The sequence below is a fragment of the Lampetra fluviatilis genome, chromosome 6, assembly GCF_964198595.1.
Source record: "Lampetra fluviatilis chromosome 6, kcLamFluv1.1, whole genome shotgun sequence".
Classification (NCBI taxonomy): Eukaryota; Metazoa; Chordata; class Hyperoartia; order Petromyzontiformes; family Petromyzontidae; genus Lampetra; species Lampetra fluviatilis.
The window spans coordinates 12,563,742-12,580,957 of record NC_136280.1 but is presented as its reverse complement, the minus strand read 5'-3'; the positions used below and the strand labels follow the sequence as shown (position 1 = coordinate 12,580,957).

The 17,216-nt window shown below is 43.2% G+C and overlaps 1 protein-coding gene across 1 annotated transcript; it reads right to left on the bottom strand.

The window, feature by feature from the left end:
- Window positions 1-1,012: 1,012 nt before the first annotated feature.
- On the bottom strand, window positions 1,013-15,500 carry LOC144932958 (CD166 antigen-like). The gene is made up of 6 exons (XM_078857358.1): window positions 15,455-15,500; window positions 14,019-14,131; window positions 11,826-11,970; window positions 11,612-11,727; window positions 3,901-4,039; window positions 1,013-1,212 (listed from the first exon to the last, which is right to left on the bottom strand). The coding sequence occupies exons 1-6, from the start codon at window positions 15,498-15,500 to the stop codon at window positions 1,013-1,015; spliced, it is 759 nt and encodes a 252-aa protein (XP_078713484.1).
- Between the last annotated feature and the right edge of the window lie 1,716 nt (window positions 15,501-17,216).

The following is a 17,216-nucleotide window of genomic DNA, read 5'->3' as shown; positions in this document are numbered from 1 at the left end:
TACTTTCATCCAGTGCTAGTGAATATAATTCAAAGGAATCAGACTTTTCGTTTAATTGACTGGCTATATTTTTATCAATCAGTTCCACACGGCGAGTCACAGTCCTGCGTGATAAATTGACTTTTTCAAATTTGCTTTTGATCTCCGGACACAAGATGTCTGCTGTCTGTACCATGCATTCTTTTACAAACTTGCCTTCGGAGAAAGTGGTAATGAGTGGTAATGTTGGTGAGAAGAAGGTTTTAAAGAAAATTTAAATCGAAGTGAAGAAGGAAATTATTAAATAGTTTGTATAATTAATGATTTTTCAAACTTTAATTATGTTTTCTGTGCTTAAAACTCATTAAAAAACTGTGGGGTCTAGAACGGACTCGTGAAATTCGGAGAGAACTCGGAGTTAAGTTTTGTTTGTTTTGTTGAATTACACAAAGCGTAACAGTTATGTATGTAACTTTTGTTATATAAAATTCCTAGTAAGATATTAATTTTGGGAGTGTAGTCATACCCCTCCCCCTCATTCAAGCCGTAATTTAGAGAGCGAAAGCGCCGAGTACGTAAATCGCTAACATAAGAACCCGTTAATCTCTTCTCGCATCATTCATACGATGATGCGGTGAAGTAAACGTTCATACGATATTACGGTGAATACTTCCAAAAACAATACTGTACCCAAATATTACTGTTAACTTACTTTCAATAGAAACATGAATTGCTCATACGAATATTCTCTCTCTCTCAGAATCGACCAACTGATGTAGCAGACGAAACAATCATCTTGTTGAGCGATTCTAAACCTTGATGCGGCAATGTTAGTTTTCTCTGTTGTTCAAGGTTTTCTCAATGTTATTCAGTGTTTTTACATTTAGATTACTATTACACTGAATTCTATGGCGTAATTAACTATTTTTGTGCTTAATAATGTAAAAAAAAACAATATTTATATACAGATCGTGGGAGTCTGGAACGGATTAATTGTATTTACATACAATCCAATGGGGAAATTAGGTTCGAGTCACGACCAAATCGCGTTGCGACCAAAGTTATGGAACGAATTATAGTTGTTGGGGCCGCTGGCCCCCGAGGTCTCTCCCTTCTGGGCGCCGACTGCAGGGGTCCCGCCGTTTCCCGACCCCTCGCTGGTGTGCGAACAGCTGCTGCCGCCGCTGGGCTCATCACTCGCGGGGTAAGGGCTGTCGCCCGACGGCTCCCCTCCTTGGGTTGCACCCCCGCGAGTTCGCGAGAGAGGCATGGCTCGTCGCCGGCTCCTGGACGCCTGTAAACACTGCGTTGCCTCTCCGCCAATCAAATGCGATGCCTCCCCTCACACAGCCCCGTGCAGCAATCACACGCTCTGAACGGGGGGTCAGCGGTCGGAGGGCGAATGACGTTGCTCGCACACGCGCGGCCGCCGCGAGCGGGTGATAACGCTCGTTTAAAGGGGCCATGGAACAGGTGTTTACGGTGGGTGTGAGCCCTCACGCAGCACAAGTCTCCACGGCGACATACGGAGCGTGCACCCGTGGAAACACCGACCACCCACGTTACGAGCGCACACACAGCACCACGCGCTTTCACCCACTTGTCCAAACCACACGAGGCTGCGATGGGTTATTAATGATTTATTATCGGCCGACTGTGGTTCACAGTTGGGTCAGTATGGATCGGCAAGGCAGGTCTACACTATCGCCCAAGGGTCTGTACCCGATGTATCTAATTTGATAGGCTCTAAGCGGTTCTGGTTTCTCTAGCCTCAATCCCAATACTCTCTTTCCTCTTACGGTTAGATGCGCACGGCGTTCCGGTGGTCTCGTCCTCGCGGCTCACCTCGACGCGTCACACGGATGTTCGAGTGGCCGAGCTGGAGACTGTCCCGAGGGCTAACTTTTGGAGCAAGAGAGGGCTCTACCTGTCTGCGCCCCCCTTTTATCGTTAACCTACATCAAAGAAAGCCACCCCGAGGGCCTTCTCGGCCAATCAGGTTGCCGTACCGGTTCAGCCGCATTCCCGGTTTCCCGAACAATGGGCCCCCGCTGGCTGCGGCGCCAGTCCACGTGCGCTTTTGCTATGCTAATCAGCCGCGGTTTCCGTAACAAAGGGCTCACCACGGGCTGCTGCACGGCGGCGGCCCCCGAGCACACCCGCTATGCCAATCAGCCGTCCACCCTGGCTTCTCCCCTCGTTCGTGGCTGCGGCCCCCCCTGCCTGCCTTGCTCATCCATGTGTGGGGGGGGGGGGTGCGTTTCAACCGTGGTGGCTGGGCAGCCCCTGCCGGGACCATGCAATCTCAACCCAGGTCACAGCGCCGTGGTGCGAATTAGCATCGGGGGAGGTCGCCCAATTCCCTGGTCGCAGGAAACCGTGAAGATTATCCCTATGAGGGCTTTCGGGTGAAAACCTGTTGGCCAGGTGACCTCCCCTCGGAGCTCTATGGGGTTGAATTGTGTGAGGGTGTGTTTATGTGGGGAGCGGTGAGGGGGAAGCGGGGTCGGCCCCGTCGCTTGGTGGTGGCGAGGTCGTAGATGGGGCGCCCGCCGAGCGGCTTCGCGGCGGCAGCATCACATGGTCGTGATCAGAGGTTCTACTGTACACCACGCTCCCGGTAAAAGTGCGCCATCTAATGGGGAAATGGGGGCATTACAGGAGGAAGGTAAATTTTAATTTATTAATAATATTTGGACAAGTTCGGCGGGCCGGATTAAAAAGCCCAACGGGCCGTATTTGGTCCGTGGCCCGTACTTTGCCCATGTCTGGTCTAGTGACTTCATCAAGGCTTTAAAAATGTGTGGACTACCTGACTGGTTGTACTTCCCGAGTAGATCCTGCATCTCTTTTGTCCAGCAAGCAATGCATTATTTCTGAAAGCCCCGAGGTATACTTTTTTTGACAGCCATGGTAAGGAGGCCAACAAACCGGTGATAACATTCTGGATTCAAATAACTTCGTTGATGGGTTCCCTTTAGCAGTCCCTGCCAGCTTTGGGCAGGTTCCACAGTGGGATTCGTTTCAACATCACAGGGATTTCAATGTTGACGTGGGTGATGATGGGTCTATGTTGAGGAAGATCGCGAACACATATTCCGGCATGCGTTGAAGTGTGCTTCCATTTCGATCTTGGTAAATGATGGTCAGGTCTGGGTTGTAGTTGCATTTCCAGCAAGCGGAGTGGAACTTTTATCAATGTTTTGCATCGAAGACCATTTTCAGATCTCTCTGTAGACATCCAGTCCATGAGGTCATCAACTCACTACACTTGAGAACCAGGATTAATCACAGGCCGCTGCCTGGATTTGAACCCAAGTCTCAGCGGAGTCAGTTCAGCTTTCTAATGTGTGAACCACTCAGTCACCAAACCAATGATGAAACTCCGTGAATAAAAAGTGTGCATGGATACAGGATTGTGATACTCACCCTCTTTTGTGGATGCAGTAGATTGCCACAAATATTAAGATTATTGCTACAGCACCAACAACTCCTGAAGCTATAAAGATCCAAAACAGCCATGGACCTGAACGTGCCACAGACACAACATAATCACAGATATTTTTTGGCATACAATAGGAGGGGGAAAAATTAAATATGACCTCAGCATACCTGATGAGCATTAACCATCTTTGAATCTTGATACATTCTAATTGTAATGGAATAAAAAATATTACACCTTAAAGAAATATATATACAATATTTAAACTGTACTTAAGTTATGAAAAATAAGAATAGGTGTTACCCTTTCTAGCAATAAAATGTGTTAAGATGTTCAAACACCAAATATACCTTTTGCATTAATTAGCAAGAAACTGAAGGCATTGAAGAGAAGGCACACATGTGCAAGGCAAGGTTGGCTACGTTTTGTGTGAAACAAGTTATTTTTACATGCAAGGTTGAGATGTGAGCTGTGCATACCCTTCACGGTGATGGTCACTGTTTTAGCCACAGACATCGAACCGTCCTCCAATTGAGCAACACACGTATATGCCCCTGAATCTAACGAGGACACGTGTAGGCGAGTGAGAATGTGGCCATCTTCTTTCCGTTTGCCATCCTTCACAAGTGAAAATAATAACAAATGAGCCTCAGATACATATTATATCACGAGAATGTGTGCTGACAATGAAAATAATTGGATACACGTCCCCATCAATATAACTAGCCAATGTGAAAACTACAAAACTACATGAACAACAAGGAATGCCCTAATTCAGACATGGCATTGAGACATGATCAAGTGAAAACACAGCAAGGCTTTAGTCATGGTAGCTAATTCAGTCCATCTTGATGACAGAGCTAAGCCCTCCTCATCCAATGATCTCCTTTCACGAACATTGATGAACTTAAGTGATTGATAAATCAATCACTTAAGATGCATAACCATAACGCTCTTATTTCATATAGCCGGATGAGAAAAAGCAACAATGTTGAAATGTGGTTTAGTTGAATGCTACGTTTTTTGAACCAATCCAAGGAGGCAGTAGATGATATATGGATCTCCATGACACTACCATGATGCGTATGGATGGCATATTCATCGGTGATGTGTTTGATGGTTTTGACCACATTCATAGCATGGCGATTCTTTGAGTTTCCATTCGTAGAAGGTGTTCATCATTATGATGAACAATCATTCTTATTGTAATATCAGTATTTGTGAAAATCACAGACCAAAACAGGTGATAAATGACAAGAAGCTGATGATGACTATTGACAAATATTGACATCAGTGATGTTCTGATGGACTTTTACCAAAGCACCAAGAATGCTCCGATCTCATCAGATCTTGGAAGCTCAACAAGGTTGAGCTGGATAGTGATTAGATGGTCGACCACCATGCAGGTATTATACGTTGTGGGGCTATATTGTGTGCAGCAAATGTTAGAGCAGCAAAATCAATTATTGGAATATATTTCAATGCTCCCATGTCTATGCTGCCCGCCTTCACCAACCAACACTGACCAGCGTGGTGAAGTATGGTTAAAATGATCCCCACGACCTGCACAGCATGGGGAGGCTCTCATTCAGCAGTGGATTGACAAAGGATTGTAAATGTATATGTATAAATATCCTGATGATGTTGGCAGTGATGATGGTGATGCTGTACCTTATTCCAATGGTAGGTGGTTTTTCTAAACGCTCTTGCATTGCACGTCATCGTAATGTTTTCTCCTTCGTTGACCTCTCCATCAGGAACTCCCAATATCTGTACCTCGTTAATACCTGGGTGAATCCAGATAAATCAAAACGCACAGGTATTTATTTCTGAACACCGACACATTTACAATGATTCCCTCCCCACCACCCTTCCAATTCCCTTTTTTAATGTACCCACAATACCAATAATCCCTGTGATCGCTTCCTACACTAACAGTACTGGCTGATGTTTTCCCACATAAAAACACCATTCTTGAGAACATGTTAGCATTGTATGCTTTACTCCTGGGGGCTTCATTCAAGCCTCGTTTTAAATTCTCACATTTTCCACACCAGGATGGTTGTTTTGTGGTTAGAGGGCACACATGTGTAGTGACATAGAATATATCACTACGGCGTATAGCGCTAGGTACAGTAGAATGAGGGAATGTGGATGTAGCAGCCAGCACAGCATGTAATGCCACGTAGTGGCTCACTAGGGGGCATGATGCTGGCTGCTGGCGGAGAGGGGCATGTGGGGACACGGCACCCCGGCCGGCTGGCGAAGCACTTGATGGGCCGGAGTGAGGGATGTAGAACAAAGGTGACCGAGGGGACACGGGGAGCATGGCCCAGGACCTTCTGGAGGGTTCCAGAAGGGGGCGTGGTTAAGTGCGGAGCCGGGCAGGTGTCACGTGGGGGCGGAGCAGGGAAGGTGTCACGTGGGGGCGGAGCAGGGCAGGTGTCACGTGTAAGGCGGCCCAGAACCTCCTGCAAGGTTCCAGAAGGGGGCGTGGCCGAGGGCGGAGCCAGGCCACGCGAAGGGGCATAAAAGGGACACCCCTAGGCTGAATCGGGGGTGTCTACAGGTGGAATGGAACCTGAGGTGCTACGTCTTTGTCTTCGTCTGTCTCCAGCGTCGTGGGCAGACAGCATGTTGGCTGCTCTGACCCGTAAATAGTTGTCCCGTGTGTGAATAGTGTGTAAGATATATAGTGTAGAATAAACGTTGCCTCCTAAAAGAGTGTCTCGGAAAAACTCAGTACACATGTACAAGAAAGGTTGAGTTGTGAGCTGTGCATACCCTTCACGGTGATGTTCACTGTTTCATCCACAGACATCGAGCCGTCCTCCAATTGAGCAACACACGTGTATGAACCTGAATCGTATGAGGTCACGTTTAGGCAAGTGAGAATGTGGCCATCTTCTTTCCATTTGCCATTCTTCACAAGTGAAAATAATCACAAATGAGCCTCATTAGTACATACGTTATGAGTAAAATTTGTGCTGATAATGAAAATAATTGGATACATATTCACATTACAAATAACTAGCTAATGTGAAAACTGCAAAACTACATGAACAACAAGGAATACCCTGATTCAGACATGGCATTGGGACATGATCAAGTGAAAACACAGCAAGGCATTAGTCATGGTATCTAGTTCAGTCCATCTTGACGACAAAGCTAAGCCCATACTCATCCAATTACCTCCTTTTCACAAGTATGAATTAATTTGTAACAAATTATTACGATGATTATTATGATGATGATAAATTAATGACTTAAGATGAATAACCATAACGTTCTTATTTCATATAGCCGGATGAGAAAAATCAACAGTGTTGAAACGTGTTATAGTTGAATGCTACGTTTTTTTCCAACCATCCAAGGAGGCAGTCGAAGCTGTATGGATATCAGTGACACTACCATGATTTGTAAGGATGGCACATTCATCGGTGATGTGTTTGATGGTTTGGACCACAGTCGCAGCATGGCGATTCTTAGAGTTTCCATTCGTGGAAAGTGTTTATCATTATGATGAACAATCACTCTTACTGTAATATTAGTATTTGTGAAAATCGCAGGCAAAAACAGAGGTGATAAATGACAAGAAGCTGATGATCAATATTGACAAATCTTGACATCAGTGATGTTCTAATGGCCTTTGACCAAAGCTCCAAGAATGCTCCGATCTCATCAGATCTTGGAAACTCAACAAGGTTGAGCTGGATAGTGATTAGATGGTCGACCACCATGCAGGTATTATACGTTGTGGGGCTATATTGTGTGCAGCAAATGTTAGAGCAGCAACATCAATTATTGGAATATATTTCAATGCTCCCATGTCTATGCTGCCCGCCTTCACCAACCAACACTGACCAGCGTGGTGAAGTATGCTCAAAATAACCCCCACGACCTGCACAGCATGGGGAGGCTCTCATTCAGCAGTGGATTGACAAAGGATTGTAAATGATGTTGACAGTGATGGTGATGCTGTACCTGATTCCAATGGTAGGTGATTTTTCTAAACGCTCTTGCATTGCATGTCATCGTAATGTTTTCTCCTTCGTTGACCTCTCCATCAGGAACTCCCAGTATCTGTACCTCGTTAATACCTGGGTGAATACAGATACATCAAAACGCACAGGTATATTTTACTGAACACTGACACATTTACAATGATTCCCTCCCCAGCTCCCTTCCAATTCCCACTTTTAATCTTCCCACAATACCAATAATCCATGTGATTGCTTCCTACACTAACAGTACTGGCTGATGTTTTCCCACATAAAAGCACCATTCATGAGAACATGTTAGCATTTATGCTTTACTGCTGGGGACTTCATTAAAACCTCGTTGAAAATTCTCACATTTTCCACACCAGAATGGTTATCTTGTGGTTAGAGGGCACACATGTGTAGAGACATTGCGTGTGTGGAGACAGTACCTGGCCTAACGGTCATGAGGAGTAATTACAGGGGGTTAATATTAATAGAGGGCGAGTTGTGACAAGGGGGAAACCATCTGGAAAGTTCGGGAACGGGCCAGAGTCCGAGAAAGGAGGCGTGCCTGGGGGCGGAGTGAGGGCCACGCCGAGGATAAAAGGAGGCGAGAGGCAAGGTTCGGGGCTGCCGTGGGATCGGGGTCGACTGTCTGCGGACTGTCGCCATCTTCACGCTGTCGCTGTCTTCGCGTCGTCGCCACTTGTGTGCCATCCCTGGCCCAAGTTATCTGTGTGAAGCGCCCTAAATAAGAAATAAAGCAACCCTCTACAGTTTGTGTTGTCTGAGAGTCATTACACATGTGTAATGATATGGTAACACCTGCTGGCCTGGAAGGGGAATCACAGGTATGGGCATGGTTAAGTAACAACTAATCAGAGAAAGAGGTGTATCTGGGGCAAATGTAAAAAGTGGGGCTAGCCGAGAAACTCCAGGAACCTGCTCGAAGTTTCCACGGGAGGGAATGGCCGGAGGCGGAGCCTAGCCACGCCTGGGGGGGGCGGACCTGGGGCTCGGGGTTCGTGTGTGGGGTCTGGGTCCTGGCTGCGTTGCTGCTCGCTGTCATCTCCCTCCATCGTCTGGCCACGTGGAAGATCTCCTGCGTAGTTTCCATCGCCGTCATCTTCACGCCACCAGCCAGGGGCGCAGCCGAGTGAGGGCGATGAGACCACGCCGAGTGATCGGCTGTGTGTAGCCAGTAGAGACGTTAATATCTAGAGTGGTACCCAGTGTAAGGAAGAATAAGTGTTGGCGTGTGTTGTGCCCAGTGTGAGCAATAAAGAAGAAGTACCCTCTACACGACGTATAACAGAAGTCGCTCATTACACATGTACAAGGCAGGTTGAGTTGTGAGCTGTGCATACCCTTCACGGTGATGTTCACTGTTTCATTCACGGACATCGAGCCGTCCTCCAATTGAACAACACACATGTATAACCCTGAATCGTATGAGGTCACGTTTAGGCGAGTGAGAATGTGGCCATCTTCTTTCCGTTTGCCATCCTTCACAAGTGAAAATAATCATAAATGAGCCTCATTAGAACATATTTTATGAGTCAAATTTGTGCTGACAATGAAAATAATTGGATACACATTCACATCACAAATAACTAGCTCGTGTGAAAACTATACAAATTTCTAAACAGAAAAACCCTAATTAAAACATGGCATTCAGACATGATCAAGTGAAAACACATCAAGGCATTAGTCATGGTAGCTAGTTCAGTACATCTTGATGACAGAGTTAAGTCCTTCCTCATGCAATCACCTTTTTTCACGAACAATGATGAACTTAAATCCTGACTTAAAGCTTTCGTGACTGCAGGAATTCATATTCTTTCGGTCTTTTGGTATTTTCAAAGAAAATAACAAAAAATAACATCACGATGATGACGACCGCTTGTGTTGCGATCGAAACGTCGTAGTTTTGTTATTTTTTGTTATTTTCTTTGACCATATTTACGTGACTTTACCGAAAGAGCCAAAGGAAAATGATGAACTTGTTACAAGTTATTATGATGATGATGAATCAATCACTTAAGTTGAATGAACATAACGATATTATTTTATAGAGCAGGATTAAAAAAAAGCAACAGTGTTGAATCGTGTTATAGTTGAATGCCACGTTGTTTTTCAACCAATCCAAGGAGGCAGTAGATGCTGTATGGATCACAATGACACTGCAATGATGCCAATGGATGGTGCATTCGTCGGTGATGTGTTTGATGGTTTGGACCACAGTCGCAGCATGTCCATTCTTTGATTTTCCATTCATGGAAGGTGTTCATTATTATGATGAATAATCACTCTTACTGTAATATAAGTATTTGTGAAAATCACAGACAAAAATACAGTTCATGGTCTATATTGACAAATATTGACTTCAATTATGTTTTGATGGCCTTCGACCAAATCACTCAGAATGCTCCGATTTCATCAGATATTGGAAGATAAGTAGGGTTGAGCTGGAGAGTGCTTATATGGGCGACCACAATGCAGGTATCAGCTGTGCAGCTATATTGTGTGCAGCAGAGGGTAGCACAGCAAAATGCATTATTCTAATGTACTTCAATGCTCCCATGTCTATGCTGCCCACCTTCACCAATCAACACTGACCAGAGTGGTGAATTATAGTAAAAATAACTGCTATGACCTGCGCTGCATGGGGAGGCTCTCATTCAGTAGTGGATTGACAATGGATTGTAAATGTATATGTACAATATCCTGACGATGTTGACAGTGATGACGGTAATGTTGTACCTTATTCCAGTGGTAGGTGATATTTGTAAATGCTCTTGCATTGCACGTCATCGAAATGTTTTCTCCTTCGTTGACCTCTCCTTCCGGAACTCCCAATATTTGTACTCCATCAATACCTGGGTAAATACAGATACATCAAGATGCAGAGATATATTTTTCTGAAAATTGACAATGATAGAATGATGCCCTCCCCTTCTCCCTCAATTCTCCTTTTTGAATTTTACTACAATACCAATAATCAATATGATCCCTTCCCACACGAACAGTACTAGCTGCTGTTTTCCCACATAAAAGCACTTCCTAAGAATGTTCGCTATGTATGTTTTACTGGTATGTGTTTCATTAAAACCTAGTTTCAAAATTTATGGCATTTTACACACCAGAATGGTTGTCTTGGGGTGAGAGGGCACACATGTACAAGGCAGGTTGAGTTGTGATCTGTGCATACCCTTCACGATGATGTTCTCTGTTTTGTCTACAAATATTGAGCCTTCAACCAATCCAGCAACACACGTGTATGACCCAGAATCAGATAAGGACACGTGGAGGCGAGTGAGAATGTGGCCATCTTCATTCCATTTGCCATCCTTCACAAGTGAAAAGCATCACAAATGAGTCTCAGTACATCCTTTATCAGTAAAATGTATTCTGAAAATGAAACCAATTAGATACACATTCACACCCCAAATAATTAGCTAAAGAAATAGCAATATTTGTGAAAATCACAGACAATAGAGGTGATTAGTGACAGTAATATTTGTTGGCTTTTGACCAAATCATCCAGAATGTGCCCAAATCTCATAACACCATGGAAGCTAAACAGAGTTGAGCCTGGATAGTGCTTGGATGGGCTACCAGCATACAAGTATAGCAGACACTCTCCTCACCAACACTTCAAGGTTACCATTCTGAACAGATCTGGGTGAAATTAATCCTTGGTTCATATTCTTGGGTCTTTCGGAAAAGTCACGTAAATAGGTTCAAAGAAAATAACAAAAAATAACAAAAAACTACGACGTTTCGATCCAACACAAGCAATCGTGATCAGGAAGAAAAAATTGTGGGAAAGCTGCTGAGGCTGGATGTTTTAAAGGTTTGAAATGGGTGTAGCCCAAGGGTCACAAGCGAAGTGGGCGGGGCTAGTGATGTTAATGTGAGAAATTTGCATGTCAATGTAAGATCGGAGAGCTACCTCCACGACGACGTAGCCGCGATGGTGGCCATTGTATTGTGAGAGATTAGCATGTCAATGTAACCTTTTAAACATCCTGCCTCAGCAACTTTTATCCTGATGATTGCTTGTGTTGCGGATCTAAACGTCGTAGTTTTTTGTTATTTTTGGTACTTTCTATGAACCTATCTAGGTGACTTCATTGAAAGACCCAAGAATATGAATTTCTGCAGTCGCGAAAGCTTTAAGTCAAGATTTAATCCCTGGTTGTACCTTATTCCAATGGTAGGTGATATTCCCAGATGAGCTTGCGCTGCACGTCATCATGATGTTATCCCCTTCGTTGACTTCCCCATCGGGAATTCCCAGTATTTGTAGCCTCTCAATATCTGGGGTAAAATGCAGACAGGCCACACAGGACTCTTTCTATGAACACCGATGCATTTATAATGGGCAAAGGGTGTTTGTGTTAAACACGAGTACTTACAATGCACGTTTATGTCATGTTCTGCCCGAACTGTGGTCTCCACAGTATCACGAGCTTGACAACTATAAACACCATTTTGATTCCGCTTAATATCTGGGATCGTCCACACGTTCTCAGTGCGTTCATCACCAAGCTGAGTTGACTCCTAAAGAAGCAATGAAATATTTTCAGGTTATACAAAAAATATGTAATTTTGTTGAACAAGATGAGTTTGCCAAAGCCATTTGATTTGAATCATTTTCCTTGCATCTGCAATTTTTAGGGGGTGATTTTTTTTTGTTATCACCAAACAATAATAGAATAGAGCTTGCAGGATACATTACATATTGCTGCACTTTACATATATATTGTGTTAATCCATTTAAGGGCGCTTAATTTTTTTATTATAAAACCTCAACCAATTACTATACAATCTATCAGATACTCTTTGGTTCTTTCGGTAAGGTCACATAGGTAGAAAAAATTATAGATCACGACGTTTCGATCGCAACGCAAGCAATCGCTTGATGACGATGGCTTGCGTTGCGATCGAAACGTCGTGATCTATTATCTTTTCTACCTACGTTACTTTACCGAAAGAACCAAAGAGTATGGATTCTTGCAGTCACGAAAGCTTCAAATCGAAATCTATCCAATATCTTAAAAATACGAACTCCCATATACAGAGGTTGTAAGATTGACAATAAAATACTGTACTTTCAAAAAAGCTTGTTACTTTGAACATTGGTAGCACCATCTATTGGACATCTTTATTCTTAACTGTTAAGCAATTTTCTTTGTACCATGGAATATAAGTAGAGAGAGTATTTGGAACACCTGGCTTAACAGGTCACCTCATTTGGGAGAGCTATTCTCTCAGCATTTTTTTAAAACGAGACCTGTCCCTCCGGATTACCACTTTTGGTACATTTGCTAAATGTTAATACTAAATAAGTCCAGTGGATGGCAACACCGACTATCAAAAACAGTGTTTACTAAGGTACAATCCTATTTTGTCTATGTTAACATCAGCACACGTTCGATATATTGCACGCTTGTGAGTGTAAGCTTGACAGACCCACCATGAGGCAACATCCGCTTGGAGTGCAGCACCTAAACTCGCTACAAGTTTGGTCATACGTGTTATGTATATCGTTTATTGTTCAATTTAAATCACAGTTCCTATGATTACTGTTGTTACATTGTTTTTATAGCTTTATTTTAGTGATTTGAAAACATATGGTTAATCTAAAGTGTCTTATGGTTGTTGTTGTTGGCTTGCACCACATTGTGATTTTTTACACAGCGTTTTAATACTTTTTTTTTTGGGGGGGGGGGTACTTGCTGGTTTATTCCAGGATGTTTCTGTTACGCGTCATCGCTTTGGGATGTTCTGTGTTCATATTTTGTATGTTGCCGTTGCACCCGACTTAAGAGCCGCATGGCTCACAGGGCTCTACATAATAAATGAAACTTGAAACTGTCGCTGACTTCGAGCAGGCTGCTAAAGTTGTTTTTACTTGCGTCCATATCTGTCCATATGTATTATGTGCGTTTGTAGATTTTAATTTCCCATGAACCTAACTAAATGGAGGCTCCATTAATGAACTGGCTTGTCATCCAAGAGAGCCTATTTGATGGACAGACTGGCACCAGCCTGGGGTGATTAATTTGTTACACTACAATCCTGAGTAAAACTAAACTGCATGAGTGAGCCGAAGCATGCCTTTGTTCTTCACCACCCGGATCACTTTGGTCCTCTGTACGACGAAAATGCCGTTACTGATTGAAAGATTGATGAACAAATAAAGGTTCTTATATGTTCAGGACTGCAGTTTTAAATTATTCACGCTGTCCATGGGATGGGCTGGTATGGGCTTGCACGAGATATACAAGCAGTAAAAACTTCTCTCTCATGGTAGTATGAACGCATAAACTACTTTCAATTCCGTTTTTTTTTCACTTGGGTAAAGTCATGTCATACGTAGCTCAACAGCAACAACACAGTGCCCTGCTGCTTTCAGTCAAAATTAAGTGCTTAACTCTTACAATAAAAAAACATAACACAAGTGTGCTGAGCTTGATTGAAAAAACGATGGATACGTTATATTTTATATACATGAGGATGCTTTTTTAACCATGATATGTGGTGGAAATCGATAAGCGGTTTCATCAGCAAGAGAATGGGCAACCAAACTTGCCAAGCACACGCACCTGGAAGAAGGTGTATATAATATGAGGTAAGAGACCATAAGTGACGCAGGTCAGTGTGACGGTGTCTCCCTCCTGGATGAAGTTCGAAGGAGACACCTCGAGGATGGTAGGCTCTGCAAGTAGGCCACAGAGAAACGGGTTACAAAATATATCGAAAGTTAACCATTTTTATTTTACCAGATGAGGTCCACTGAACTATATAGCTCTTTTTTAAGAAGCGGCCTGGTCACAAATGAAAGCCCCAACGAACAACACTTTTACATTTGCACGACCGTAACCCACAAAACTTTAGCATGCATAATATCAGTCTGAAAAGCCGATGTGTTCATTTTCTGGGATGTTTATAGCAGTTGGCTTGAAGACAAAATGCCCCATATATTAATACTGGCCTTTCAGCAAATCACCGGCAATGCACCTGATCTTGTCAGATGGGTGACAGCCATACAAATATGACAGTTCGTAATGCTACGTGATGGACAGGAGAGGGTAGTGCAGCAAAATCCACTGTTAATGTTTCCCACCTAAACCAGTCCACACTGATCTGCGTAATGAAATATGATCAAATAGCCCCCACAACTTATACGGTATGGGGAGGCCCTCATCCAGCAGTTGCTTAATCATTTCAACTTGTAATGTGCACGGTGTTGGCTCACTCTCAAAGAGAGGGAACAACTCAGATGCACCAGGAACCAGAGACAAGCAGGAAGGGAGTCAGGTGGTGAGTTTGTACCAACAAGTTCCCAAGTTCTGCAGTTCCCTATATATTTAGGTGTTTTCAGCCAATTAATGAGTGTTTTCTCGTGGGAGGAAACCGGAGCACCCGGAGAAAACCCACGTGTGCTATGGAGCACACACTATCCCATACAGACGGAACAGGTGAGGTCCACATTTGCTGTACCACCTTCTACATAGTAAGCCAGGGTATGGTATCTCGAAGCCCACGGGGGACGGAGTTTCACAACATTTGTGTGATCCGCCAACCCTTGCTACCTCCACGGTGCTGACCTACAAACATGCACCACCACCGCCTGGCGGATTGACTAAAGGGCTTGACAAGTACTAATTGATGCATATTTCACCCATACTTCATTCCATTTCCTGCACCCTGGTTCCTAAAAAAGCAGCGAACGTCCAGTTCACCGCCACCTTCATGTCTGGTGAGGTCTAAATACAAATCATTTTAAACCAGCAAAAAAACATCTTAATTTCACACAAGCTTTGGGATACCAGGACACCCTTTCTGAACCCAGGACTGACCCTGGCCAAACAACAATTTTTTTGACATCCTTATCCACGACCTCGGGCCAAGATATCACTTATAGTTCATATTATAGCAGTAAACGTACTGTTCACAGTTAATCGTATGTCTATCGAGGACATGCATTCTACGGCTCCGTCAGGGGTCATGATCGAGCAGTGGAACGGGCTCGTTGTGCCTGTCTCCTGGGGTCGGATCTTCAGCATGGAGCTCACTGTGAACATGCCAATATCGTTCCTTGTCACATTCGTCTTGATCTCCACATCTGAGCAGAGACAAGTACAGTCATCCACCAAAACTCTTAATCACGTTGACTGCGATGTGTCTGACACGATTTCAACATTTGCACGTTATTCAACCATGAGGATTAAAGAGCTCGCCTAAACATTTTACCGCATATACATTTTCAAATAAAAATTTACTCCAAGCAAAAAAAAATGTGTAAAGCGGTGATAAGTTTTGAAAAACAGTGCTGTAAAAAGGTACCAAATTTGTCAGCATACTGCCTAAATTGATAGGGATGTCAAGTACGTGATATGTGCTTCAGTTAAAAAAATATATATATATCGTACAGTCCTTAACTAAGATGAGTTATAATACCAACATTGCAAAATTCTACCAGTGACAAATAAATGAAATAAACTATTTCTTGTGGAAGATGGTAGGTGTTCCGCATTCCTAGAATCCATTTTATTCATGTTTCCATAGCGATTGCGAATCCTACACGCTTTGTAACATTGATAATAAGGAAGACAACACATCTAATGATTGTGTAAGGATTTCCAACATGCATCTGTTCTAGGAAGTGTTTCATTATCCATACCATTCCAAGCTGCACTACAGGATGATGTCACGTGCCAAATGTTATTGCCTCGACCAGCAAAGTGAATCCCTTAGCACTGGTTTCATCGGCAAGTTTTGGGCAATGCTTTTATAATTCTGGATGGATTCCTAACGGGTTAGCCTTTAATAGCAACACAAATTGAATGTAAAATTTACTTAATATTGGATCATCTTTACCAGTTATTGTGACTCCCATTACAGGCTAATACAAACTCTCAAGCTTAGTGGGAAAGCATCGACATTTGTCGCGACAAAAGTGCAAACACATCTTGTATATTACACAATTGAATTGTTGTCTTCAAGACACACAGACATTTTATATAATATTTATTACATATGTACAGTGCCCGTTTATTACCTCTGCTTTCGTAGATTCGTTTCCACGTTTTAAACCAAGCAAGTTCGGGCTGAGGATATCCTTCAGCAACGCAGTCTGCAACCTGTTGGGGGTTAGGACCACTTCAGAGGTCACTTGTCACTGGTGTTGGTTTATAACTGGGACTAAAACCCAGGTCGCTGGGTTCATAGTGCAGCACCACAACACACCCGTGTACAGTGTTCATAAGCGTTACTGTCATATCTTTTTCACTATATGAGGGTGAAATTACAAAGTCAGTTAAAGATAATGACGTGTTCCAAGAACACATTTTCCACAAAATTACGTTAACGTTAATTATTTAAATTGACAACAATGTGTGTTTTCCGTGCTGATGATATGTATTGTTTGCAGAGGCTCTTGCTAATTAAATTCATCCACATAATGAATAACCAACCATTCAGTTTCCAAGTGCAAGTGTGACCGATGGCTCAAACTCGCACCTTTTTGAGACTTTAAAACTATGACTTTACATTTTCAAAGAATGTTTAGTGGGCCAACAACAACAGGCAACTTCTTTGTCACTGTTATATTAGGAATATGCTGCCTTAACTTACCAAGAAACAAACAAAAAGCGGGTGGAAGGCATAGGCCATGACACTGGATCACTTACTTTTTGAAATGTGTTGTCAATGAATAGTGGATGTGTACTTTCAGACAATTTCAGATCGGGAAATGCTAGAAAATTTAAACAAATAAATAACATGCATAAAACATACAA

Bases quoted from the DNA above. Each gene is read 5' to 3' on its own strand.
- LOC144932958 (XM_078857358.1), bottom strand. From the start codon at position 15,500: ATGTTCACAGTGAGCTCCATGCTGAAGATCCGACCCCAGGAGACAG. The intron at 11,971-14,018 runs GTGCGTGTGCTT...TTGCTTCTTTAG, and splicing joins TTATATACACCTTCTTCCAG to GAGTCAACTCAGCTTGGTGA. The intron at 4,040-11,611 runs GTACAACCAGGG...TCACTTGTGAAG, and splicing joins TCACCTACCATTGGAATAAG to GATGGCAAACGGAAAGAAGA.